This window comes from Oncorhynchus kisutch, linkage group LG12 (genome assembly GCF_002021735.2).
Source record: "Oncorhynchus kisutch isolate 150728-3 linkage group LG12, Okis_V2, whole genome shotgun sequence".
Classification (NCBI taxonomy): Eukaryota; Metazoa; Chordata; class Actinopteri; order Salmoniformes; family Salmonidae; genus Oncorhynchus; species Oncorhynchus kisutch.
The window spans coordinates 21,451,835-21,479,334 of NC_034185.2; the positions used below are offsets into that span (position 1 = coordinate 21,451,835).

At 41.7% G+C, this 27,500-nt stretch overlaps 1 protein-coding gene across 2 annotated transcripts in view; it reads right to left on the reverse strand.

Annotated features, from left to right (window-relative positions):
- Positions 1–54: 54 nt before the first annotated feature.
- The window catches only part of LOC109900695 (rho GTPase-activating protein 18), a 41,466-nt gene continuing 14,020 nt past the window's right edge, over positions 55–27,500 (reverse strand). Inside the window, exons 2-16 of one of the 2 annotated variants that reach the window (XM_031837100.1) lie at positions 14,124–14,326; positions 13,877–13,917; positions 11,630–11,853; positions 11,215–11,275; positions 10,033–10,199; positions 6,969–7,134; positions 6,168–6,259; positions 5,891–5,968; positions 5,493–5,652; positions 5,116–5,198; positions 4,809–5,015; positions 4,552–4,698; positions 3,955–4,082; positions 3,570–3,625; positions 55–2,114 (exon numbers count right to left, since the gene is read on the reverse strand). In XM_031837100.1, the coding sequence (XP_031692960.1) occupies positions 1,990–2,114; positions 3,570–3,625; positions 3,955–4,082; positions 4,552–4,698; positions 4,809–5,015; positions 5,116–5,198; positions 5,493–5,652; positions 5,891–5,968; positions 6,168–6,259; positions 6,969–7,134; positions 10,033–10,199; positions 11,215–11,275; positions 11,630–11,853; positions 13,877–13,901 (1,719 nt within the window). In that variant the 5' untranslated portion in view covers positions 13,902–13,917; positions 14,124–14,326 and the 3' untranslated portion in view covers positions 55–1,989. The remainder of the gene's footprint in view (positions 2,115–3,569; positions 3,626–3,954; positions 4,083–4,551; positions 4,699–4,808; positions 5,016–5,115; positions 5,199–5,492; positions 5,653–5,890; positions 5,969–6,167; positions 6,260–6,968; positions 7,135–10,032; positions 10,200–11,214; positions 11,276–11,629; positions 11,854–13,876; positions 13,918–14,123; positions 14,327–27,500) is intronic. The other variant, XM_020496441.2, reaches the window with a different exon arrangement.

Below are 27,500 nucleotides of genomic sequence, written 5' to 3' on the forward strand. Positions count from 1 at the left end.
ATTGTTGTTTTTCATGTATTTTATTGTGTATACATGAGAACATTACATACTAAATAGGAGCAATTACACATTTATTTACAAAAGGTTTAGTGGTCATTTCAGAAGCAGTATAACATACAGTATTCAACATCAAATGGAACATCTTTCAAGTCATATTCACAGTATCAAGAACAACATAAGGGCAGGTAGAGTGTATAAAATACAGTACATATCTGAAATAATGTTATTCATGTTTTCTAAATTGAAATGATCGGACATACATTGCATTATTCAAAACTGATCCCTCCATCGAAAGTACCTTTTGAGAACTACAGATGTTAATGTTATTAGGAAGCGACCTGGAATGCTAGCTAAGGACCACAGCTTGAGAACCGGTTCTACCCAACATATCTACCCAACACATATTCATATGAACACAATTTTAGCTAGCAGGGTTGAGGTCAATTCCATTTAAATTCTAGTCAATTAAGAAAGTAAACCATATTCCAATCCCAATTTTTCCCAATTGAAAAGCATTGAAGAGAATTGGGATGTCAGTGTACTTCCTGAATTGACTAAAACTGAAATAGAAAAGAATTGACCCTGGTAGTTTGGGGAGGCCTGTATGCTACATTTTAGTTATCTTACAATGGAGAATAAGCTGCAGAGTAAAGAAAATCCTATTAGTGTTTAAATTATGTCTATCATTGAATGTAAAAACATTGTCGTCATTTTTAGAGCAATCCATCACAATATACTGTTTCCTCAACTGTTGTTTTCTTGGTTTGGGGCATTTACTGTATTGATCAATACCACCACAGATTATAGTTCAGTGGCTCTCCTCAACTCCTCAAGCTCTTGGCAGTTGGACTTCCAGTAGCATACATGTCAATCAGGGGAGTGCTTTATCCCAAACAGTAAGTAAAAATTTGTGAGCTAAGGGACTTTGAGCATGGTATGATCATCGGTGTCAGGCGCACCGATTCCAGTATCTCAGAAATGGCCGGCCTCCTGGGCTTTTCACGCACGACAGTGTCTATGGATTACCAAGAATGATGCGAAAAAACATCCAGTCAGCGGCAGTCCTATGGGCAAAAAACAGCTCGTTGATGAGAGAGGAGAATGGAGAAGGAGAATGGCAAGAATCACGCAAGCAGGCAGGCCACAAATAGGCAAATAACAGCACAGTACAATAGTGGTGTGCAGAACGCCATCTCGGAACTCACAACTCGTCGATCATTGTCACGGATGGGCTATTGCAGCAGACGACCACATCAGGTTCCACGCCTATCAGCTAAAAACATAAAGTGGTTTCAGTGGACAATTGAGGAGTGGAAAAACATTGCCTGCTCTGACGAATCCCAGTTCCGGTTGCGTCATGCTGATGGCAGAATCAGGATTTAGCATTAGCAGCATAAGTCCATGGACCAATCCTGTCTGGTGTCAAAGGTACAGGCTGGTGCCAGTGGTGTAATGGTGTGGTGAATGTTTTCCTGGCACACATTAGGACCCATGATACCAATTGAGAAATATTTGAACGCCACACTTTGTAGAAACCACGCCACAAAGAATTCAGGCTTTTCTGGAAGGTACTAGATGGGTGTACCTAATAAACTGGACAGTGAATGTATATTTCCACACTATGAGGTTGGAAAAAGTCTGTGAAATTGTAAAAATTATGATAATGCCCTTTTAGTGCAAGAGCCGTTTGAAAAGACCGCCTGAAATTTCAGCCTGTTTCAGTGGGATGGAGTGAGGCCTGCCTAGCGACCTCTCTGCCAATAACAGCTAGTTATCAGGTTACATATCCCTCCCATTAGGCTCGTGCAATCAGGCCCCTCACTCAGACCCGACAGTCCTATCAAAATTCATGCCTCAGAAATTGCCCTTTGCAAATAAGCTATTTTTGTTTCATTTTTACCATTTTAATAGAAAACAATCACAGTAAGGTACTTTATTTGTTACCCAGAAATTATTTGATATTGAGAGAAAAATGGCTGCATTGGACATTTAAGACATGGCTGGCAGGGTGTGAGTATCCCATCTCTGGATGACCCACTTGATGACCCACTTTGCACTGGGGTTCAGCTCCAACAGGTCTTTCATATAGGTATCCTCATCCAGACAGCGCTCCTCTGTTCAGGAACAACACACAGCAAAGAACTAATCAGGTACTGTCTGACATATTGGGAAGGTGACGCTTTGAATATGGTCTGAATAGAGTCTACTGTAGGATGTTGTCATATCTAAAAAAAAATTAAGTACCAGTCAATAGTTTGGACACACCTACTCATTCCAGCAGAGCGGGTGAACGGATGATCTCCGCATGTGTGGTTCCCACCGTGAAGCATCGAGGAGGAGGTGTGATGGTGTGTGGGTGCTTTGCTGGTGACACTGTGTGATTTATTTATAATTCAAGGCACACTTAAACAGCATGGCTACAACAGCTGTCTGCAGTGATACGCCATCCCATCTGGTTTGAGCTTCGTGGGACTATCATTTGTTTTTCAACAGGACAATGACCCAACACACAATGACCCAACACACCCCCCAACACAATGACCCTTACACAGCCTTACCACAGGCTGTGTAAGGGCTATTTGACCAAGAAGGAGAGTGGTGGAGTGCTGCATCAGATGACCTGGCCTCCAGAAACACCCGAGCTCAACCCAATTGAGATGGTTTGGGATGAGTTGGACCGCAGAGTGAAGAAAAAGCAGCCAACAAGTGCTCATCATATGTGGGAACTCCTTCAAGACTGTTGGAAAAGCATTCCAGGTGAAGCTGGTTCAGAGAATGCCAAGAGTGTGCAAAGCTGTCATCAAGGCAAAGGGTGGCTACTTTGAATAATCTAATATATCAAATACATTTTGATTTGTTTAGCACTTTTTTGGTTACTACATGATTCCATAGTTTTGATGTCTTCACTATTATTCTACAATGTAGAAAATAGTCAAAATAAAGAAAACCCCATGAATGAGTAGGTGTGTCCAAACTTTTGTCTGGTACTGTATATTAATGCCACAGAATACACAGTGCACAAAACATTAGGAACACCTTCCTAATATTGAGTTGCGCCCCCTTTTGCCCTCAGAACAGCTTCAATTCATCGGGGCAGGGACTCTGCAAGGTGTCAAAAAAGTTCCACAGGGATGCTGGTCCACGTTGACTCTAATGCTTCCCATAGTTGTGTCAAGTTGGCTGGATGTCCTTTGGGTGGTAGACCATTCTTGATACAAACAGGAAACTGTTGAGCGGGAAAAATCCAGCAGCGTTGCAGTTCTTGACACAAACCTGTGCGTCTGGCACCTACTACCATACCCCATTCAAAAGGCACTTAAATATTTTGTCTTTCCCATTCACCCTTGAATGGCACACATACTCAATCCATGTCACAATTGCCTACAAGCTTAAAAATCCTTCTTTAACCTGTCTCCTCCCCTTAATATACACAGATTGAAGTGGATTTAACAAGTGACATCAACAAGGGATCATAGCTTTCACCTGGGTTCACCTGGTCAGTCTGTACACTCAGTGTATTTGAGATGGTTTGTGTGTTGAATGACTGCACACCACCATGGAATACTTACTGATATTGCCCCCTATTTCATAAAGGCACAGGTCTTCTCTCTTCACAGACACAGAGCTAGAACACACAGATGACATAGTGAGGGATAAATAAAAACCTGTTAGAAATATAGAGTGACATTCTAATACAATGTCAGAGCTATGACATTTTAGTTTTATGTAACAGATGTGGGGAAATCTGAGCCATGCCATGCAGTGTCACTCAACTGAGTTGGAGCAGAAATAACAGTCTCCATAGGCTGCTCAGTCATACCACACACAGGGTGTAAATGTCTCTGTACTGTAATTTAGCTGGACTCAGAATGCAATCCTTTTGTGTATGATGGGCTTGACAGTAGTTCCCCAGGGAGGACGTAGACAGGGGAGAGGGAGGGGTGTTGGTCTCACCTCTTCTGGCTGAGGAAGTGACTGAGGACGTCAAACGCCTGCAGCTCTTCAGTCAACTGGACAGCCATGGAGACCTTAGAGAACTGAGGGGCCTGGACCCTGATGAAGCCCTGAGAACTACTGTCCGCCTAAGGATAGACAACAGACACGTCTCCGCTAACCATCATAATAGTGTACACACTATAGTGTAGCTACTGTACTTCATACTACACCAATACAAACTGTACAGCAGCTATATTCTTGTACAACATATCAAGCGTTTCTTGAAAATTGCACTTCAATATCAATATACTTTGAAGGTATTCAAATTCTATGCTAAATTATACAATTTCGTCATAAATCCATATTCTTCATTATTAAGTAATTTTTCAAACAAAAACATTACAGTTCTACATATGTCCACTAGGCGTCACAGGGGAGCCATTCCCTTTTAACTCAGTTGAACCAGGAAGTGCAGAAGGCATTTGAGTTGAGTCATTCACATATTATCCTCGTGATTCACTCAGGAGCATGGGTGTTCCCTCAGCCATAACTGCTTTTCAGTTACCATACACAGGTGCTAGACAGACGGCCTCCTTTGTTTTCTGCTGCTCTCACCTCTGAGGGGGGTTTCTTCTGTTTTTCGGGTTTCTCTCGGTCATAAGCAATCTTCTTTAAGAGTTTCCTCATGGCACGCTCTTTGCTAATTTTCTTCTGGTTCTCCGTGTTTTGTTTCCTGACTTGGTTCATTATGAATTTAGGAATCTGAAGTGAAAAATGTATAATAACATTACAAATATGATACCAAAGTGTAATTTCAACTACAGTAGGCCTATAAAGTATCTATGTCAAAAAGGTAGAAGACTAGAGCGTACCGTCCAGAGCAGGTTTTGGTATCGGATGAGCAGTCGGACGATGTTGGCGGTCTCTGTGGCCATGGATAATTCCTGCTGCATACTGATCTTGTTGCGGAAGCCTTTAAACATGAATATGTTTGGAGCCATCACCACGGCAACGTTGTTCAAGGTCATCTTGTTCTGCTCTTTGTGGTCTATGACCCTCTGAAGGAACTCCATCAGCGCCTGAACCCATCATAAGATACATTATATTGTGTCCAACAGACACCATGAGCCTACACTGTATTGGCTAGAAAACTAGCACAGAGAAAGCAGTTCTATCTACCTTCAGTACATCACGGCTGGACTCTGGAAGTAGCAGAACCACTAAGTTGAGAGCCTGCAGCTGTTGCGTCTTAGTGGGCAGTTCTGTAAGGCAAGCAAGCAAATCACATCCACAATGGATTGGTTTACTAACCCATAACTCAACATATGATAAAACTCGTGGTAATTGCTGGAGCGGAATTAGTTGGTATGGTATCAAATACATCCAACATGCAGGTGTTTGATATCATTCTATTTGTGCCATTCCGGCTATTATTATGAGCCGTTCTTCTCTCAGCAGCCTCCTGTGGAGTATACATATAGTGCACCATTGTGAGAAAGTGTGTAGCATAAGGAGAGTCTGGTGCATAATGTAGTGCAGTATATAATGGGACTGACTGAGCACTGCCATGAAAGCAATGAGGTACTCCACAGTGAGCAGTGGGTGGGGCAGCTCCCTGATGAAGAGCTTGAGCAGGCTGGCTGCATCGTGCTGCTTCAGACTCTCCCATGAGAACAGGCCCTCATAGAACTTCCCCTCCAGCTCCACATGAACCGCCTGCCAGCAGGAAACATATGTTAATATCCACACATACATTGTAGGCTTCATCACATAGGCCTACAGTACAACACTCATCATAAATTCCACACAGTCTGTCACCACACCAGCCCCTCCGTTAGCCAAATGTTAATTTCTCTATTGCTACATTATGCTGATTTTACAGCATGCAAATCCTTGCCCAGACACCGTATAGGCATAAACCATAAACCATCTATCAACAATGATGAACAATGACCTTGACTCTTGTGGCTGATCCGGGTATCCGTAGAAGCCACTCTGTGTCCAGACCTTCCTCCTCTATGTGAAAGATCAGCTGGAAACAATAGAACACTCATAAGCTTTAACCACCAAATCAACAGCACACATGAGAATACCATCACCACTACAGCAAACTGCAGAGATTTCTACTTCAGGGCACACATTTAGACATTCCGTAGGATTAAAGTGAACCGGGATCAGATTACAGTGCACTAGGATCCCTAACTGTGTTACTGAGAGGTTGTGCTGCTCACCCTCTGCAGTATGATTGGCACCTTGGTCCCTGGCTGTCTCCTCTGGTCCTGCTCCAATAGGGTGGCCAGGGGAACTCCAAACAGGCCAGACTCTAGAACACAGACACAACAAACATAATTTCCTCAGAGCTTCCTGAGAGTAAGGGTGCTTTCACACCAAATTGGTTTGTAGTGTTTTTTCCAAACCCTGGCGTGTTTTCCCCCTTAGTTCGGTTCGTTTGGACAGGTGTGAACACTCTATCCGCACTCAGGAGCGCACTAAACAACACACCATGGTTCGCTCAAAAAGGGTGGTCCATTCGTACCATGGTGCGTTTCGCTACAGGTGGGAACACAGTCCGGACCAAGTACAGGGAAAGAACCACAGGTATTATTGGTTACTTGAATGCGAGCATTGGATTAAATAACTTCAAATACCTGAAACATTATGTGAGTAGCAGAGCATTTATGATTATCGTGCCGTTTCCTCCCATATGTTGTTGGAAAACCAAAGTGAAAGTACTAGGCCTATGAAGTTTGGGACACACAAGTTATGCTTCTTGATAATCGTAGATGGATTTAACGTGAGCATTTTTCTCCAATAAACAAATTACCTGCATGAACACATGTTTAGGTATTTTAGTTTGTTTGACATTTGGCAATGTGAAACCAACCGGACCAAATGAATAAAATATAACAAATATTTAAACTCTGATTCTAACTATAGCTCAAAATGGGATAGTTAATGGGATAGTTATTAGGGCAATTAGATATACTGTTATATAGTACTTCCATGCTAACAGTTGTAGCATACTGGCTCACCTTTGACCTTGAGTTTGACTGCTTTGTGGGCCTTGAGGTCGATGCCTGCCGTGTCAAACAGAGCGGTCATCTCTATCAGTACCAGGCGGTGCACCTTCTTCATATCCTGAGGGGACAGGTCCCCCATCTTGGTCAGCCCAGTCTTGTCTCTGCTTAGCTTGAAGTTCTGTCACACAGAGAAGAGAGAAGCAGAGGTTAACATAGGCAAGTTAGCAAACCCGACATAATTTGAGTATCTGTGGTTATACTTTAATGTCACCACCAGGTGTCCCTAGAGCCAGAGACTAAAATGCACAAGTAGGCTAGAATAGTTTGGACTGTGAAATGTATTAGACAAAAAGTACTCAAAAGGTTCTGATTGATCATCTGTGCAAACGACAGCATTCAATGTCATATAAAACTTACACTAGTACACAGGCAGGGGGGGGGGATATAAGAAACAAGACATAAGAAAGCTCAGGATTTGTGTTGTTGTTGTTGTTGACATTTATTTGGGCAAAAAACTACTTCCATAGTTCCATACATTTTTTTAACCAATACCGGGTTACATTCAGACGATTCCCGTGACGCCTGTGAGGGTAGGAGAACAAACGGAGAACACTGTCGTGTTCCTGAGAGTTCATTCATTTGAAGCCCAAACGGTTCGGATGCTACAGACAGAAGTTGGCACATCTGCGGTACAGACTTCAGATGAGGCCCCTGGGGCCCATGGGAGTCATGGGCAAAACGGAGAACACCATCATGTTCGTGAGTCTCCTCTTTCCATACAGTGGTCATATTAGTTGGGATGCTACATTAGTTTTCGTGAGAGGAACGATTTTCAGGATGTCTCTTGGTCTGGCAAGCACCGCAGGCCAACATACTATGCCTTCAGGAAGTATTTTTCCACATTTTGTTGTGCTACATCCTGAATTTAAAATATATTTTTTTTGTCACTGGCCTACACACAATACCCTATAATGTTAAAGTGCAATTATGTTTTGTTCAGAAATGTTTACAAATTAATAAAACATTAATAAAATACATAAATAAAAAATTAATAAAAAATGAAAACAAATATCTTGATTCAATAAGCATGCATCCTTTTTGTTATGACAATCTTAAATAAGTTCAGGAGTAAACATTCGCTTAACAAGTCACAGAATGAGTTGCATGGACTCATTCTGTGTGTAATAATAGTGCTTAACATGATTTTTGAATGACTACCTCTTCTCTGTCCCCCACATATACAATTTTCTGTAAGGTCCCTCAGTCGAGCAGTGAATTTCAAACACAGATTTAACCACAAAGACCAGGGAGGTTTTGCCACAAAAAGAAGGGCACCTATTGGCAGATCAAATAAATAGACACTGACTATCCCTTAGAGCATGGTGAAGTTATTAATTACACTTTGGATGGTGTATCAATACAAAGTGATATGTTTGGAGAAAATCCAATAAATCACATGAATATCTTCATATCTTCAAGCATAGTGGTGGTTGCATCATGTTATGGGTATGCTTGTAATCATTAAGGATTGGGGAGTTTCAGGATTTTAAAAAACAGAACGTAGTAAGCACCGGCAAAATCCCAGAGGAAAACCTGGTTCAGTCTGCTTTCCACCAGACACTGGGAGATGAATTTACCTTTCAGCAGGACAATAACCTAAAACACAAGGCCAAATCTACACAAGTTGTTTACTAAGAAGACAGTGAATGTTTCTGAGTGGCTGAGTTACAGTTTTGACTTAAATCTACTTGAAAATCTATGGCAAGACCTGAAAGTGGTTGTCTAGCAATGATCAACAACCAGAATTTTGAAAAGAATAATCAGCAAATGTTGCACAATCCATGTGTGGAAAGCTCTTAGAGTGTAATCAATGCCAAAGGCGTTTCTACAAATTATTGACTCAGGGGTGTGAATACTTATGTAAATGAGATATTTATGTATTTCATTTTCAATAAATGTAATTTTTGAATATAAACTTGTTTTCACTTTGTGATTATGGGGTACTGTGTGTAGATAGTTGAGAAAAAAGATATTTAATCCATTTTGAATTCAGGCTGTATACAACAAAATGTGAAAGAAATCAAGGAGTATGAATACTTTCTGATGGCACTGTAGGCGAATGCGGTGGATTGAGACCCAGCCCAAACAAAAACATTTATATCTCTAGTTTAAACAGACGGATTTCAACGGGAATTGTTTATTATGTTAATTATACTGAACAAAAATATAAATGCAACATGCAACAACTTCAAAGATTTTTCTGAGTTACATTTGAGTTCATATGAGTTAATATGAGGAAATCAGTCAATTGAAATAAATAAATTAGGCCCTAATCTATGGATTTCACATGACTAGGAATACAGATATGGATTTGTTGGTCACAGATACCTTTAAAAAAAGGTATCTGTGATAATAATGGGCCTCAGGATCTCATCACGGTATTTTTGTGCATTCAAATTGCCACTCGATAAAATGCAATGCCTGCCCATACTATAACCCTGCCACCACCATGGGGCACTCTGTTCACAATGTTGAGATCAACAAACCACTCACCCACATGATGCCACACACATGGTCTGCGGTTGTGAGGGCGGTTGGACGTACTGTCAAATACTCTAAAACGACGTTGGAGACGGCTTATGGTAGAGAAATGGACATTAAATCATCTGGCAACAGCTCTGGTGGACGCCAATTGCACACTCCCTCAACTTGAGACATCTTTAGCATTGTGTTGTGTGACAAAACTGCACATTTTAGAGTGGCCTTTTATTGTCCCCATTACAGGATGCACTGGTGTAATGATCATGCTGTTTAATCAGGTTATTGATTACCACACCTGTCAGGTGGATGGATTATCTTGGCAAAGGAGAAATGCTCACTAACAGGGATGTAAACAAATGTGTGCACAAAATATGTGCATACGGAACTTTTCTGGGATCTTTTATTTCAGCTGGGACCAACACTTTACATGTTGTGTGTATATTTTTGACAAGTGACACTTCCTGTTTTGACATGTAAACTTTACTCCAGCTGAGAGGCTCAGTCAATCTGTGTGGTGGTGTTAATGTTTACTCACAGGTAGCGTATCGTCTGTGTCCGTCAGAGCCTCACTGCTGGTCTTTGAGTCCTCCTTATAGCTGAGGGCCTGATCAGAGAAGGACAGCTCTAGGTTGATGTCAGTCTCAGGTTCAGACACACTCTGCTCAGAAGGGCCAGCCCCATTCCCCTGCCCCACCACCTGACCTGTACACACACACACACACACACGTGTGAATCTGAGCCATGGACATGCCAAACGTTGTCAATAAGCTAGATTGAATTCACTATTGATAAGACTTTAAAAAAAGAGTCAATAATTATAATATCATTTGAATCAAAATGAAACAACAACTTGTTTTAATATATACTATGTCAAAATACCGTTACAGGCACCATAATTGCTCCCCGTGGGCATATCATATTATGGTAGACTATGGAGGCTTTTACGAACATCCAAATTAATAACAAGTGCAGGCTAAAATAATGATAAAAAGGGGAGGTCCGCTCACTGTTTTGCTGCTTCCAAACTTGATCTTTTAATAAAGCTTTGGTGATTCATATTTATTTCAAAGCACCTTTCACAGCACCTATCTGGTGTATGTAACAATACAACATAATAAAAAGATGCACCTATGTGAAACCAGCCTTGATTAAAGGGATATTTTGGGATTTTGGCAATGAGTCCCTTTATCTACTTCCCCAGGGTCAGGTGAACTTGTGGATGACTGGACGTCTATGAGTATCTACTAGCCTGCTAGCAGATACCCATAGACTTCCAATCATTGTGCAAATTCTAGTTAGCATTGGCTAGTGAAACTACCTCTAAATGGTATCCACGAGTTCATCTGACTCTGGGGAATTAGATAAAGGGCCTTATTGCCTCATAAACGAAATGGGGGAGGGGGGGGGGGGGGTGGGGGTCCAATAGTTTTTTATGTTTCGAAAATACGAGATTCACCAGCATAAAAGGCACACCTCTCTTTCAATGGGCACTGAGAGTCACGGCAGGACAGGCTGCGCTGCCTCTCTCAAAATCAATGCCATTATCAACTGCATTACCGTTAAGACCTGCTTTTTGGGGGTCTTAAAACTTCCCTTTAGTGCTGCATGAAATGTTCACTTTTGCGCTTGATTTTAAGGACACCTCAAATCTTGCCAGTGTGCCAGTTTTTACATGATGAAATTGACCCTTGCGCCTACTAGAACTTGTGGTACATACCATGTGTCGTAATATTCATTTTTCTGTTTTCACTTCTCTCTGTTGACTTTGCGTCATCCTCCTGCAACATAATACAGAACAAAAACAGGCTCTCATCAGAATTCAATATAGCTTATTTTGCACAATTAATGAATCAAACAAGTTCATGTAACTGCTGATATTGTAGAAAGTCGATATCTTTCTATTACCAATTGTGAACAGACTAAAGACAAGACTCTCATTAGGATAAGATATCCAGTTACCTATTACCTCACATTCTGGTGTCCATTAACAGACCATCTCCATGTGATTAGTAATGATGTTAACTGACTATGGTACACAAGTCAATGGGTTCTTTCTGCAGTGAAGCATCTCAGGCATGACTGAGTTCTAAAACCAGGTTTGTGCGTGTTAACAGGACGTGTGGTAGGCTGACCTTTGACTCCAGTGTGCCTGGGAGTTTGAAGATGTCTCTGACGTCAGGTATGTGGTGCTGCTTGCTCCTCTTCCTGATGGTTTCAAAACGTTTCTCTACGGCGGCAGCCTGTGTGCGCGTCAGTGTGAACAACAGCCCCATCATGTCCTCGGGGTCCGACGCCGACTCGTCAAACAGAGGGGCCAGCCCTGCCTCAGTCAGCCATGCCTTCTCCTGTTCCCCCTCTACAGACAGACAGATGCACAAGTTCAGTTAGGTTGAGTCATATCAGTTGATGATACACCAAAAGAGCTGTAGTATGTTAATGGTAAAGTCTAGGTCTAAAGACTGAATAATAAAGATACAAACTAATTCATAGATTATTTCTGTGTAATTACTATTATATTATGCAATTTCTCTGTACCGAGGAGTGGGAATAGAAACAAACAAGGACATGAAACAGGGAAGGATGTCTCACTCCTAACCCCTTACTCCAGGGGTTCCCAAACTTTTTTGTCCCACGACCCCATCTTGATCAAAATATTCTCGCAACCCATGTGGACCATGTGTAATTAACAGCCAAAGATAATTTGATAATTTGGGAGGGGGGGGGGGCTACGACAATCAATTGAAGAAACATTCTAACAGTATTTCTGATTGTCTTCAACTCACCATCACATACTTTTAATGTGGGGCTAATTTGTCTGACGTAATGTGTCTTATCTCACCACCACTAATGAAATAGTTGTGCTTGATGACTGTTTTGTTGGAGCTTCTCAAAGTCAGGGGGCGTGGTCGACAGTAATCACGTCATCTCTGCGTTCACATTCAACCTGGATCGACATTTGGTTTTAACGCAGACGAGAGCACTGAAACCAGCTTCACACAGATATGAGCTGGCGAAGGGTACCATGAGTTTTAATGCTAAACGGGAGACAGCAGGATTTCCCTTTGAGTCAGGAACCAAAATTCTTCCGTAGTGACACGTGAATGTGTTGTCTGCAGCATTCGGTCACATGACAGCTCGATTAGCTGTTCGACTATCACTTAACGGCATGTCAACTGAGCCATTCAAACGGATTGGGAAGTAATCCCAAAGTGCTCTTCCAAGCGTTGGAGGTGAGCAGTGTTCACTCGTGTGGGACACTTACTGATGCTGTTTTCTGTTAGAAACATGCACAGCTGAGGGAAGGTGGCATGGTTCGCTTTCGAAAAACTCTCTCTCCAATAAGAATTCTTTCCTCTGAATCCACTGATCATCTGTAGAACCTATTCGTATTTCCCCTGCATGATTGCGTTCAGTTCGTTCCCAAATACTGTATGTCTGTTACATAGGCAAGGAGACATTTCATTTTCATTACATCCATTGTGAATGACAGTTCCTCTCTCAATGCAAAAAATCTCCCAACATTAATTGCGAACAAAGGTAAATCCATGGGCATCTCGGCCCTCACAGCTAACGTCCATTTGGAGATCATAAACTGGGTATTTTGAGTCGTTCAGTCAAAGTTTCCTCTTGATTGCTCGCAATAGCATCAATTATTTGTTTAACAATGTAATCTGACAAAGGTATTGATGTGTTTGTGTGCCTCTGTCACCCCACACATTGTTTTCACCATATCAATTGCGGCCAGTAATATCAAAGTCTCCGCATTAGTGTGTGGTTTCATAGTGTAACAGGCCTAGCCATTCACCGTGGGAATAGTTCAAGTGCAGCATTTTCCTATGATCTAAGTGCGCTCTCTGGTTGAATTTAATAATTTTAATTTAGATTTTTAAGGTTAACCACATTCCAATGATTTTGAGATAGACTATATTATAATAATTTTTGGGGGGTTGTTGTTTTTCAGAATTTTGGGAATTCTCTTGCGACCCAATTTACATATCAGGTGACCCTTCGTTTGGGAACCGCTGCCTTAACCGGTCATACACCAACATTCTTGATATAAGAAATAACAGAAGGAAGTTCCTACATTTAGTGCTTCAGACAAAACAATGCATTTCGACTTTATAAACAAACTTCTGCAGGGCTTTTTATAGGCATTTCCTGACCCTGTAGGATCAAGCCAGGCTATTGTATTTTGTGGATGAAAGAAATCAGTTATCATTATGTCATTAGAACGGACCAGTATGTACTGCATGTGCTCTACTAAAAGAATCCTTTCAGACAGTGATCTAGGTAAATCACAGTCATATACTGTACCATAGAAATAGAATGAATTCATTATATTTCTAATGTACATAGTACATACTCACTGGCAGACTTACCGTTAGGCAGAAGAGGCAATTGCATCAAGTGGCCTCGTAAGCTGGGCATAATGAAAAAATATGTATTTATTATTATTTCTCTGCTAAAGCCCCCCTTGCTCAGCTCATCACTCTCATTCAATCTTGTTTCAGCAGGTTGGTCTAAAATGTTACTTTGAAGCAGCAGGGCATATAGTCCTTCCACTATAACAACCCCATCTCATCTCTACATCAATTGACACTCCTGCTATAGTGTAGAGCTTCATACCATCCGGCAACTTCAGCTGCACCACGTCCTGTGGCTCTGCATCCCCCTTTCCCTCGCCGCTAAGGGTGATGTTCTCCACCTCTGTCCAGTATTCATCCATGAACAGCTCGTCCAGTGAGTCCCGGGAGTTACAGCAGTGGTGTGGGGGCTTTCCTGAGGCATTTTTGGGCCGGCTCTGGACACTGTAGAGGCCTGTCCTGCGACTGAGGAAGAAAGAGGGACAAAGTACGAGGACTAGTTCAGTGTGAATTTTATTAGGGTTCAAGTGAGTTATAAATACTACAAGCCAATACAACAATGTGTTGAATTTCCAAACTGAACTCTAATGAGAAAACCAACTGTGGTTTATTTATTTTTTCATTGCAACTCTGTGAATGCTGTGTTGTCACATATGGTTGTATTTTCCGCATAGAAGTTAGTTTAGCATGAACGTGAAGGGTTAACTAATTTCAGTCATTCAATGCAGAACTGTTTTCCTCTGAACGAGTCACACTAAAACACGTAGTTCTGTGCACCCCTGCTGTTAGCTGCTTGTTAGCTGGCCCAGGACCAGCCCCTATATTAACCTATTACAAAATGCCAAGTTAGTAGTTTAAAGCTGTAATCCATACTGGTGAAACAGCCACATCCGTTTGAGATATTAAAACAACTAAGTTACAGCAAACAACGAACACAGTATTTTTTTAAATTGCACATGCAATAAGCATTTCACTGTTGTATTCGGCGCACGTGACAAATAAACTTTGATTTGATTTGAACTGCATGTAGTTTTATTTCATATATATCTATGTATTTTTTAAATAACAACGACCATGGGGCAGACAGTGGCGCTAATTTGCACTAATGCCGATTCCATCTTTAAGGTGATACAGCCCGACAGGATACTCTTGATTGTGCATCTGTAGAAGTTTGTGAGTGCTCTTGGAGACAAGCCTAATTTCTTCAGCCTCCTGAGGTTGAAGAGGCGCTGCGGCGCCTTCTTCACAACGCTGTCTGTGTGGACCAATTCAGTTTGGTAACTTAAAACGTACTACCCTCTCCACTACTGTCCCGTCAATGTGGATAGGGGGGTGCTCCATCTACTGTTTCCTGAAGTCCACGATCATCTCCTTTGTATTGTTGACGTTGAGTGTGAGGTTATTTTCCTGACACCACACTCCCGAGGGCCCTCACCTCCTCCCTGCAGGCCGTCTCGTCGTTGTTGGTAATCAAGCCTACCACTGTTGTGTCGTCCGCAAACTTGATGATTGAGTTGGAGGCGTGCATGGCCACGCAGTCGTGGATGAACAGGGAGTACAGGAGAGGGCTCAGAACGCACCCTTGTGAGGCCCCAGTGTTGAGGATCAGCGGGGTGGAGATGTTGTTACCTACCCTCACCACCTGGGGGTGGCCCGTCAGGAAGTCCAGTACCCAGTTGCACAGGGCGGGGTCGAGACCCAGGGTCTCGAGCTTGATGACGAGTTTGGAGGGTACTATGGTGTTAAATGCTGAGCTGTAGTCAATGAACAGCATTCTCACATAGGTATTCCTCTTGTCCAGATGGGTTAGGGCAGTGTGCAGTGTGGTTGCGATTGCGTCATCTGTGGACCTATTGGGGCGGTAAGCAAATTGGAGTGGGTCTAGGGTGTCAGGTAGAGTGGAGGTGATATGGTCCTTGACTAGTCTCTCAAAGCACTTCATGATGACGGAAGCGGAAGTCGTTTAACTTAGTTACCTTACCTTAGCTTTCTTGGGAACAGGAACAATGGTAGCCCTCTTGAAGCATGTGGGAACAGCAGACTGGGATAAGGATTGATTGAATATGTCTGTAAACACACCAGCCAGCTGGTCTGCGCATGCTCTGAGGACGCGGCTGGGGATGCCGTCTGGGCCTGCAGCCTTGCGAGGGTTAACACGTTTAAATGTTTTACTCACGTCGGTTGCAGTGAAGGAGTGTCCAAAAGTTTTGGTAGCGGGCCATGTCAGTGGCACTGTATTGTCCTCAAAGCGAGCAAAGAAGTTATTTAGTCTGTCTGGGAGCAAGACATCCTGGTCTGTGAAGGGGCTGGTTTTCTTTTTGTAATCCATGATTGACTATAGACCCTGCCACATACCCCTTGTGTCTGAGCCGTTGAATTGCAACTCTACTTTGTCTCTATACTGACGCTTAGCTTGTTTGATTGCCTTGCGGAGGGAATATCTACACTGTTTGTATTCGGTCATGTTTCAGGTCACCTTGCCCTGGTTAAAATCAGTTGTTTGCGCTTTCAGTTTCGCGCGAATGCTGCCATCAATCCACGGTTTCTGGTTTGGGATGTTTTAATAGACGCTGTGGGTACGACATCGCCGATGCACTTTTTAATAAACTCGCTCACCGAATCAGCGTATTCGTCAATGTTGTTGTTGGACGCAATGCGGAATATATCCCAATCCACGTGATCGAAGCAGTCTTGAAGCATGGAATCAGATTGGTCAGACCAGCGTTGAACAGACCTGAGCGCGGGAGCTTCCTGTTTTAGTCTCTGTCTATAGGCTGGAAGCAAAAAAAATGGAGTACTTTGCCACCTCTGCTGAAAAAATCCTAGGGGAAACACTGAAGAGGACTCCTGATGGGCATCAGAGAGCGGCTAACCTCCCCTCCCCCTATAATCTCTGGTGGTTGCACTTAAAGGGACGCCTAGAGTGGCGTTTTATCAAACCTCAGCAGTTTTACATTCCTTAATGACTGCTACTGCTTTATACACTCGATACTAAACACAGTCAATCTGGGTCATGCCAGGCTACACCTTGGCTTAAATGCAGCAGTCAGCAGTAAGGTTTGTTTTACACTACCAAGGTGTCAGCATGCAAGGAGAAATATGTGATGACCTCAATACAAATTAGCCAAGATAATTCCAGTTTAGTGTTCGTCACGGCTGTGAGGTATACAGTCTTTCTTGCAGTGAATTGTCATAAACGGGACGGAAGACAAATGAGCTGCAGGCCTTAAAGGCTGTTAGGTCTCACCTAAAGGCCTGTGGAGGTGGTCAAATGAGTATCAGCTCCCTCCTAGCCACAGGACAGGATATCAGTTATACCTGACATTTCTGGCACTGGATAAATAACATACAGTACCTGCACAAATCTGAAATTCAGAGTGTTGGGGAAATGCTCTCACAAAGCAATTGCTCTGTCTATTTTCTTTCTAGCTTTCTTTGATATTTCCACCATGTTTCAATTTTAAAAGAATAAGTGCTGTAATGTTTTTTATTCAAATGTTCAGCCGTGTAATTACCTTTTATGGGGAACAACCCAAAACACAGCACACATATTTGGTTTAGAGGGGCATTTTAATAAACACAACAACCACCAGAAAATGCAGCGAGAAAGAGGAAAGTGTTTCACTGTTAGTAGGTAATCCATCCCAAGACAGAAATATCTCCCCCATTAAGAGAAATGATGCAAGGTTTGAACACAGCCACTCAAGATGACCAGGAAGGAAACCAAGTATACCAACAATGCAAACAGCACCAATGATATATCCCACAGCCTGCCCCATTCCATTGAAAGGTCAGCTATTTTGCTGGCTCCAATATAGACAAACTGCCAGTGCACAAGGACAAAAGGGGAAACAATTTAGTCTTTCTCTAGTGTTTTGCCTTGTCATTTTGCATACAGACACAAATCCGAGGAGCCATAGTAATACAGTCATACAGAAGATCTGACAGTACAGGTCAGATTAGGGGCACACAGGTATACTGTCCCCTCCGAGGCTTACTAAATCTGAGACTGTGGTAAAAAAGTATTTCTACATAATGACAGAAAATGCATGCGTTTAGCATGGAAACAGGAAATTACAGTACTATCAATCACATGCACTAGCAATCAAGTTTCACTTAACTCATAATACACATTTCAAACATCCACTACTGTTAATACAAGGGCCTATGCCTGTTGGTTACTGCGACAACCCCAACAGAGACATGGAATGTTACTGCTGGGGATCTATCGGTCTGGCCCTCCACTCTTCTGTAGTGTACACTCTCAGAGGACATCTCATTTCCAGAAGCCTGGAGAATTGGCTGGGTTTACTACTGATAACATGTGGGGGCAAATACTGTAGTACCTAGTGAATGGATGCACCATGGAAACAGTTCCAAGGAATTGAGGCAAAGCTGTACTGGACAGACTGCATGGGAAAGCCCCCAGTGATGGGTTCTGGGAGGTTGTGTTTTCAGATACTGTATGTTCTTTTGTGTAAAAATAATTGCTTGATTGTATTTCTTTATATTCCTCAAATATAAAATATGTTGTTTTACTCCATTGTTTATAAATTGTAAACAAACACTGTACACCTTCAAAACATGGTTAAAACTAGGGTTTCAAAGGGTTGGATACTTTCCGCGTAAATTTCCGGAATTTGGGGAATTTAGCTTAACTTCATCAAAAAAGTTAGCTTATAACAGTGAACCTTTTTTTGTGGAATCATATAAGGCAATTGTAGGTCTTGGGGATAGTTTAACCAAAATATGCCACAATTCAATGGAATTGCAACCCTCTGCATGCACAGTGTATTCTTCCATCCCATGTACAGCTGATTCTCAAGATGTTGCACACTAATGAGATGCTATTGAGCCCACACTACTATACTGTGTGAGCCAAGGACTACATGCTTTCTGGTAATTTTTGCACTATTTGGCACTATCTGATGTGTGGAGACATTTCACTGCAGCTAATGTAGAAGGAAAAGCTGTGTACATTTGCAAATACTGTGCAAAATCATTTGTGAAGAATGCAACAAAGATGCAGAATCATCTGGCCAAGTGCATAAAGTTCCCTCAGCGCTCACAACAAGCAACCTCTGACAAAAGTCCCTCTACTTTTATTTGAGGTGAAAATTATGAATAAGGCACCTTATCGATAGCAACAGCTCACGGTCCTCCTGGAATCAGAAGTTTTTTTGACTCAATGGAGGAACGTAGTCAGAGAAATGCTGATTAATGTCTTGCTGTGTATGCAACTGGTTCACCTCTGATGCTCAGAGGCAATGTGTATTGGAAGAGATTTCTTAATGTTCCCTCACCCAGCATACACCCCTCCAACTAGACATGCTTTATCTACTCATTTGCTGGATGCAGAGTTCAACAGAGTTGAAGTGAATGTCAAGCAAATCATAGAGACAGCAGAAAGTTTTGCAATCATCTCTGATGGGTGGTCGAATGTTTGTGGGCAAGGAATAATTAACGACATCATCTCAGTATTCTACAAGAGCAGAGACACAAGGGACAACATCTACATTGCAGATGAGCTGAAGGCAGTCATCAATGACCTTGGAACACAGAAAGGTATTGGTCTAAAGTGGAGGTGTCCTACCCTCACATCACACCCATTGGCTGTGCTGCTCATGCATTGAATCTGTTCCTCAAGTACATCATGGCACTGTAAACAATGGATACTCTACAAGAGAGCCAAGCAAATGGTTAGGTATGTGAAGGGTCATCACGTTTTAGCAGCAATCTACCTCACCAAGCAAAGTGAGAAGAATAAGAGCACCACATTGAAGCTGCCTAGCAACACCCGTTGTGGTAGTATATAGCAGTATCCATTGCACGGATTGAGGAAGACAATGCCATCCTGTCTGATGTTTAGACTCTGCTTGCAGATGTAAGAGAATACATCTGTACTGCCCTGCCCACTTCACTGTTGCTCCAAACAGAGAAAACTGCAGTTCTGAATTACATCAAAAAGCATGAAGACTTCTGCCTGAAGCCCATACACACCGCAGCGTACATGTTGGACCCCAAGTATGCTGGCAAGAGCAGAGATCAACAAGGCCTATGGTGTCTGGTGATGTACACTTCCAAGCAAGGGCTTTGGGATGGAGATGCAATATGGCAGTCGTGCCAACATATCTCATCAGCCACCTGATGGAAGGTACTTTGTGGATCTGAGTCTCTTTCCCCTGTTGCCTCCATCATCCTCCAAATCCTACCAACATCAGCCGCCTCAGAGTGCAACTGGTCTTTGTTTGGGAACACACACACAACAGGCTGACCAATACAAGGGTTGAAAAATTGGTGGCCATCCAGGCAAATTTGAGACTTTTTGGGTCTGATAACGAGCCATTCTCAACAAGGTTGAAAAGTGACAGTGAAGATGAGGCCTCAGAGTCTGATGTTCAAGAGGTGGACATTGAGGAGGTCCAGGGAGAAGACATGGAAGCCTGAGGAAGACAACCAAGGCTTTAGTTTCTAGACTATCATTTTACAGATTGGAAGATGCAATGGATCATTGGGGATCATTCAATATTCCCTTTCTTTTGTTGTTCAGTGAAATAATCCCACGTGAAGTGTTAAAGTTAAATTCGTAACTAAAATATTTTCTATATTTATATTGTAAGGATTTAATCATTTGCAATTATGTCTACTTATGATAAGGTAAATGGTTTATGTTTCTGTCTCCATATGATATGGTAAATATATCCAATGCAACAAACATCTACATTTAAATGGTATTAATATTAATTTGCATATATTTCTGTTAATTCCCATATGTTCCCGTTAATTCCCACGGAAAGTTTCCACCTCTGAATATAACCCAAAATGTGCAACCCTAGATAAAACTATCATTTTGATTTCATGTGATTTCATGTGATGGTCAGTCCTTGCATCCATAGCCCCGTCTATGAATCTTAGAGAAGTTACATTCCTCCAGACCCATCCCTAAGCAGTGTACCCAAAAAGGTGGTGGGGCGGCTGCTTTGTTTATTGTTGAACTGCAGATTTCCCCTTTAAATTATGTAAAAAGAGACACAAGTAAAAGTCTTTACTAATCTCCAACCTCAGGGAACAACAGGAAATGTAAAGAGAGTCCTGCTGTGTCAATGTAAAAACGATAAAACCACAAACAGCGGCAATAACACTATGATGATAACCCATGTTGATTCTGTGCACTGACTCATGTCTACATTAAATTGCTGGAGGTATTTTAAGACCGGTGGTCCCTGAGTTAATATTATATCTCATTCATATTAAACTCAGATGCTCACCTGATTGGAAACGAAATAATCATAACACAGGCTGTTCATTAGCACTTGACTTGAACCCACTAACCCTGCTGTTTTGAACATTAGAAACTCCAATTGGAGTTATCAGCTAACATAATACTGGCTTTGATTTGGTATAATAACCTGACCAACCACATTATGTAAATAATTCCAAAGGACTTGATCAATTATTGATTTATGCATCATCCACAGAACATGTATACAGTAAGAAAATATATATATGTAAAGGACATCACACTGCTTGCTTAGCGACGACCACTTCCTCCTGATTCAGCTCCCACAAGGCTCGAAACCCAGGACCTCTCCCTTGGTAGCACATGTGACCGCTCTCCTGAAGCATCGGTCTCACCAGTCGGCGCCACTGAAAAGTTAACATTCAGCTGCGCAAATGGGGACAGTTCAGACTGAGGAGTAAGTTTCACAAGTTTCACACATTCCCATAACACATATCTGTATATCACATTCTTTGTACTTGTGTACACAAACTGTTATGTTATCAACTGATTAAAAGTGATGTACTCTGCCGTTTCTATTGGTCTACATGACTTGTTCATACTGTAAGACCAGAATGACTCAGTAACCTGATGGCAAAGTCTCTTGTTGAACTTTTAATTGTAGACTATTATTCCAACAGACTGAACAACATTCATTGACCACAACTTTTTATTTAACCAGGCAAGTCAGTTAAGAACAAAATCTTATTTACAATGACGGCCTACTGGGGAACAGTGGGTTACCTGTCTTGTTCAGGGGCAGAACGACAGATTTTTACCTTGTCAGTTCGGGGATTTGATCCAGCAACCTTTCGGTTACTGGCACAACGCTCTAACCACTAGGCTACCTGCCACCCCTTGCGTCCTTTTGTCTTTTCCCATGCAGAAGCACAGATGCAAGACAAACTGAACTGGCACATGGGACAAACAAGTCAGGCAAGTCGGACATTCCAGGACTGAAGGGCAGAGTAACTGAAAGCAGTCTTCCCTAACTCAGAGGAGACCTGTGGAATCTCTAGTACCAACCAGTCTTGAGTCTTATAATTACTAGATTTCCAATTTAGAAGTGAGTTGAGGTAGTATGGGATATTCTGGAGAAATGCTTTATATACAAATAATAGTCAATGTTGGGCCCTTCTGGTAGTCAGAGATTCCAAACCATTAAAACTATATAAGAGACAATGATACTCTCTTCTGGTAGTCAGAGATTCCAAACCATTAAAACTATATAAGAGACAATGATACTCTCTTCTGGTAGTCAGAGATTCCAAACCATTAAAACTATATAAGAGACAATGATACTCTCTTCTGGTAGTCAGACTCCCAGCCAACAAAACTATATAGGAGACAATGATACTCTCTTCTGGTAGTCAGAGATTCCAAGCCATTAAAACTATATAAGAGACAATGATACTCTCTTCTGGTAGTCAGAGACTCCCAGCCAAAAAAACTATATAAGAGACAATGATGCATACAGAAATGATCACTAGTGATAAAATCAAGGCTGAGTGATAGACTGAATCTACAGGTTTTAACACAGAGGCTGACCCGTGCATGTACTGTAGATTGAGTCGCCATAGTCAATTACTGGGAGAAGTGTCGCTTGAAAAATCTTCCTCCTATTTTCAAAAGGGAGACAGAATTTATTTCTATACAGGAAACCAATCTTTACTCTCAACTTTTTAGTCAGTTTATCAATGTGTGTTTTAAAGGACTCAATCGTCAAGTTTGCAGACGACACTACAGTGGTAGGCTTAATTACCAACAACGACTAGACGGCCTACAGGGAGGAGGTGAGGGCCCTCGGAGTGTGGTGTCAGGAAAATAACCTCGCACTCAACGTCAACAAAAGGAGATGATCGTGGACTTCAGGAAACAGCAGAGGGAGCACCCCCCTATCCACATCGACGGGACAGTAGTGGAGAAGGTGAAAAGTTCAGTTCCTCGGCATACACATCACAGACAAACTGAAATGGTCCACACACACAGACAGCATGGTGAAGAAGGCGCAACAGCGCCTCTTCAACCTCAGGAGGCTGATGAAATTTGGCTCGTCACCAAAAACATTCACAAACTGTTACAGATGCACAACTGAGAGCATCCTGTTGGGCTGTATCCCCACCTGATACGGCAACTGTTCCGCCCACAACCGTAAGCCTCTCCAGAGTGTAGTGAGGGCTGCACAACGCCTGGGGCAAACTACCTGCCCTCCAGGATACTTACACAACCCGATGTCACAGGAAGGCCAAAAAGATCATCAAGGACAACAACCACCTGAGCCACTGCCTGTTCCCCCCGCTATCATCCAGAAGGCAAGGTCAGTACAGGTGCATCTGGGACCGAGAGACTGAAAAACAGCTTCTATCTCAAGGCCATCAGACTTTTGAACAGCCATCACTAACATTGAGTGGCTGCTTCCAACATACTGACTCAAATCTCTAACCACTTTAATAATTACAACATACTGACTCAAATCTCTAACCACTTTAATAATTACAAATTGGATGTAATAAATGTATCACTAGTCACTTTAAACAATGCCACTTTATGTAATGTTTACATACCCTTCATTACTCATCTCATATGTATATACTGTACTCTATACCATCTTGCCTATGCCGTTCGGCCATCGCTCATTCATATATTTATATGTACATATTCTTATTCATTCCTTTATGGTAGTTGTTGTGAAATTGTTAGATTACTTGTTAGATATTACTGCATGGTCGGAACTAGAAGCACAAGCAAATATTTTCTGTCTGGATTTTAATGATTTGTATGTGACATACAAATGACATACAAATCATTAAAATCCAGACAGAAAATATTTACACAAGAAGCAATCTAATATCACACAGTCAAAACTCTCAGTCGTTTAGTTAAGTTCACACTCGCATTAACATCTGCTAACCATGTGTATGTGACCAATAAGATTTGATGATTTGATTTGTGCATTACCAAATATACTTGAAATTATTTTGCTGCAACACTGCATCCAAGTTACTTGACATAGGCGTTTCAAAGAGTTGTCAGTCAAGTCAAGCTGATGAATGTCCATCTTTCCAAACTTCCTGGTAGTTAGCCATAAAAAAAATGCATTTCTATCCACATAAAATATTATGGGAGATATTTTAGTCACTCAAAAGGCTATTTTACGTGGTAATCAGAATGACTGTTTGGGACCTTTAAGAGAACGCCATCAGCAGATATACTGTACGTTGACTTCTGTCGTGCAGGTCATTTCTTTAACCAGCCGCAGGCCGCTTGGTCTTGAAAAATGTTGGATAGTCTACGTAGCAACAGTGCATGATCAACTGTATTGAATGTTTTCCACATATCAATATAAAGGGAAAGTGGGATACCAAGTCAGTTGTCCATCTGAATGTATTCAACTGAAATGTGTCTTCCACATTTAACCCAACCCCTCTGAATCAGAGGGCAGAGCAGTGCTGTTAACTATGTAATTTATTAATAACTATGACATTGGTGTCCTGGCCTAAAGTCTGACTGTTGAGCATTCAGAATACATTTTCCATCTAAAAAAGGACCGCAGTTGAGAACGTATCAAGATTTCTAATATTTCCACTAGACATGAACGTTTTGAAATTGGGCGATAATTATTAAGATCTCAGGGCTCACCACCTTTGTGGAGCGGGAGAACAAGGGCCACCTTCCACACCTTAGGAATAATACCCAAGAGAATGGATAGATACCAAATGTGTCAAAGGCTCCACAATCAGAGGTGCAGGAAGCCGTAGAAGACACAGGTCAAGCATGTCTGCCCAAGACGATTTCTTTACATCAATAATTAAGAGAGCATCCAGAACTTCCCTAGTTGTGACTTGACGAAAAGAGAACAGTGGGTTACCATTTACAGTAGCAGGCAAGTCTGTGATTAAACAGGGGTGTATCAGAGATGAGCTTGTTTCATGAACAGTCTTTTCAGAGTTGTCCTTATTGCTGCTATTTCCCCTTTCAAATAAATGGCCCGCTGCAATAAAATGTTGGTTAAACGCGTCAGTTATTTCAGTTTTGTCTGTTATAGTATTGGAGTTAAATAGAACCTCATTGGGCAGAGAGGTGTGGCTGCTTCTTTTTAGCAATTTATTAGCCTTCCAAAACATAGCTGAATAGTCACACGGGTCAGGAATAGAATTAATGAAATAGATTGATTTAGTCAATTTTATGGAAGCTAAAGTTGTCTGAAGGTGAGCCAGTTAGCAGAGCTACCAATGTGTCTTGTTTCAGACCAAGCTTTCTTCCTTAGCTGAATTAACTCGGCAAGTTCAGGCGTTGACCAAGGGTTGGCCCTATCTTTAATTCTTAATCGCTTCATAGAGGCACAGAGATAAACGTACTAGAGAATTGTTAAAGGGCAAGTTCCACGTCCGGACTGTCATTAACACCAAGAAACCTGAATGGTAAAGGTCATGTAAGAACCCTTGCTCATGGAAGTGTTGAATGTTTATTTAATTTTTTTTATTTTTTATTTCACCTTAATTTAACCAGGTAGGCTAGTTGAGAACAAGTTCTCATTTGCAACTGCGACCTGGCCAAGATAAAGCATAGCAGTGTGAACAGACAACACAGAGTTACACATGGAGTAAACAATTAACAAGTCAATAACACAGTAGAAAAAAAAGGGGAGTCTATATACATTGTGTGCAAAAGGCATGAGGAGGTAGGCGAATAATTACAATTTTGCAGATTAACACTGGAGTGATAAATTATCAGATGGTCATGTACAGGTAGAGATATTGGTGTACAAAAGAGCAGAAAAGTAAGTAAATAAAGACAGTATGGGGATGAGGTAGGTAAAAATGGGTGGTAAAAACATTGTGTGCAAAAGGCATGAGGAGGTAGGCGAATAATTACAATTTTGCAGATTAACACTGGAGTGATAAATTATCAGATGGTCATGTACAGGTAGAGATATTGGTGTACAAAAGAGCAGAAAAGTAAGTAAATAAAGACAGTATGGGGATGAGGTAGGTAAAAATGGGTGGGCTATTTACCGATAGACTATGTACAGCTGCAGCAATCGGTTAGCTGCTCAGATAACAGATGTTTGAAGTTGGTGAGGGAGATAAAAGTCTCCAACTTCAGCGATTTTTGCAATTAGTTCCAGTCACAGGCAGCAGAGAACTGGAACGAAAGACGGCCAAATGAGGTGTTGGCTTTAGGGATGATCAGTGAGATACACCTGCTGGAGCGCGTGCTACGGATGGGTGTTACCATCGTGACCAGTGAACTGAGATAAGGCGGAGCTTTACCTAGCATGGACTTGTAGATGAGGGCCATATGTAGCGAGGGCCAGCCGACTAGAGCATACAAGTCGCAGTGGTGGGTGGTATAAGGTGCTTTAGTGACAAAACGGATGGCACTGTGAAAAACTGCATCCAGTTTGCTGAGTAGAGTGTTGGAAGCAATTTTGTAGATGATCGCCAAAGTCGAGGATCGGTAGGATAGTCAGTTTTACTAGGGTAAGTTTGGTAAGTTTGAGTGAAGGAGGCTTTGTTGTGGAATAGAAAGCCGACTCTTGATTTGATTTTCGATTGGAGATGTTTGATATGAGTCTGGAAGGAGAGTTTACAGTCTAGCCAGACACCTAAGTACTTATAGATGTCCACATATTCAAGGTCGGAACCATCCAGGGTGGTGATGCGGGTGCAGGGAGCAAACGGTTGAAAAGCATGCATTTGGTTTTACTAGCGTTTAAGAGCAGTTGGAGGCCACGGAAGGAGTGTTGTATGGCATTGAGGCGTGGTTTAGTTTTAGACATCTTGTGTTTCTGACATAGACTATGGGACAGTGATCACCGAGGTCCATATCAAAACACTACTATTTTACTATTTATGAGGGTTATTTGTAAGTATGAGATCAATCAGAGTTGATTTAGCAGGACTTTTACATTCAAATGAGTGTGCTCTGAAATCAGTTCAGATTGATACATGCTGATTTAACCCTTGTGTTGTCTTAAGGGTAAAAAATGACCCGCCACTAAGTTTAACAGCAGAGAAAACCCCCTAAATTATATTTTTTCACCTTGAAATTGGATTACTTTTCCTAGAGTGACCCCAAAATTAGAAAAAGTGAAACATCGCCTTTGTTCATATTTCCATGAAAGCTATACACCAGCAGGGTACAAAGATTGTCTTAGGGTAATTTTTGACCCGGCAGTTATAAAATAATTTACACACACACAGAGAGATTGTGTGCTACTGATTGAACAACACTAAAACTTTATTGTGCATGTGCAGCATCTCCCCTCCATGACCCCACACATGGCTCGAGTTCACAGACAAAATAAACTACATTTCATATAATAAACATTTCTTGAAAGCATTGTTTACTAATGGG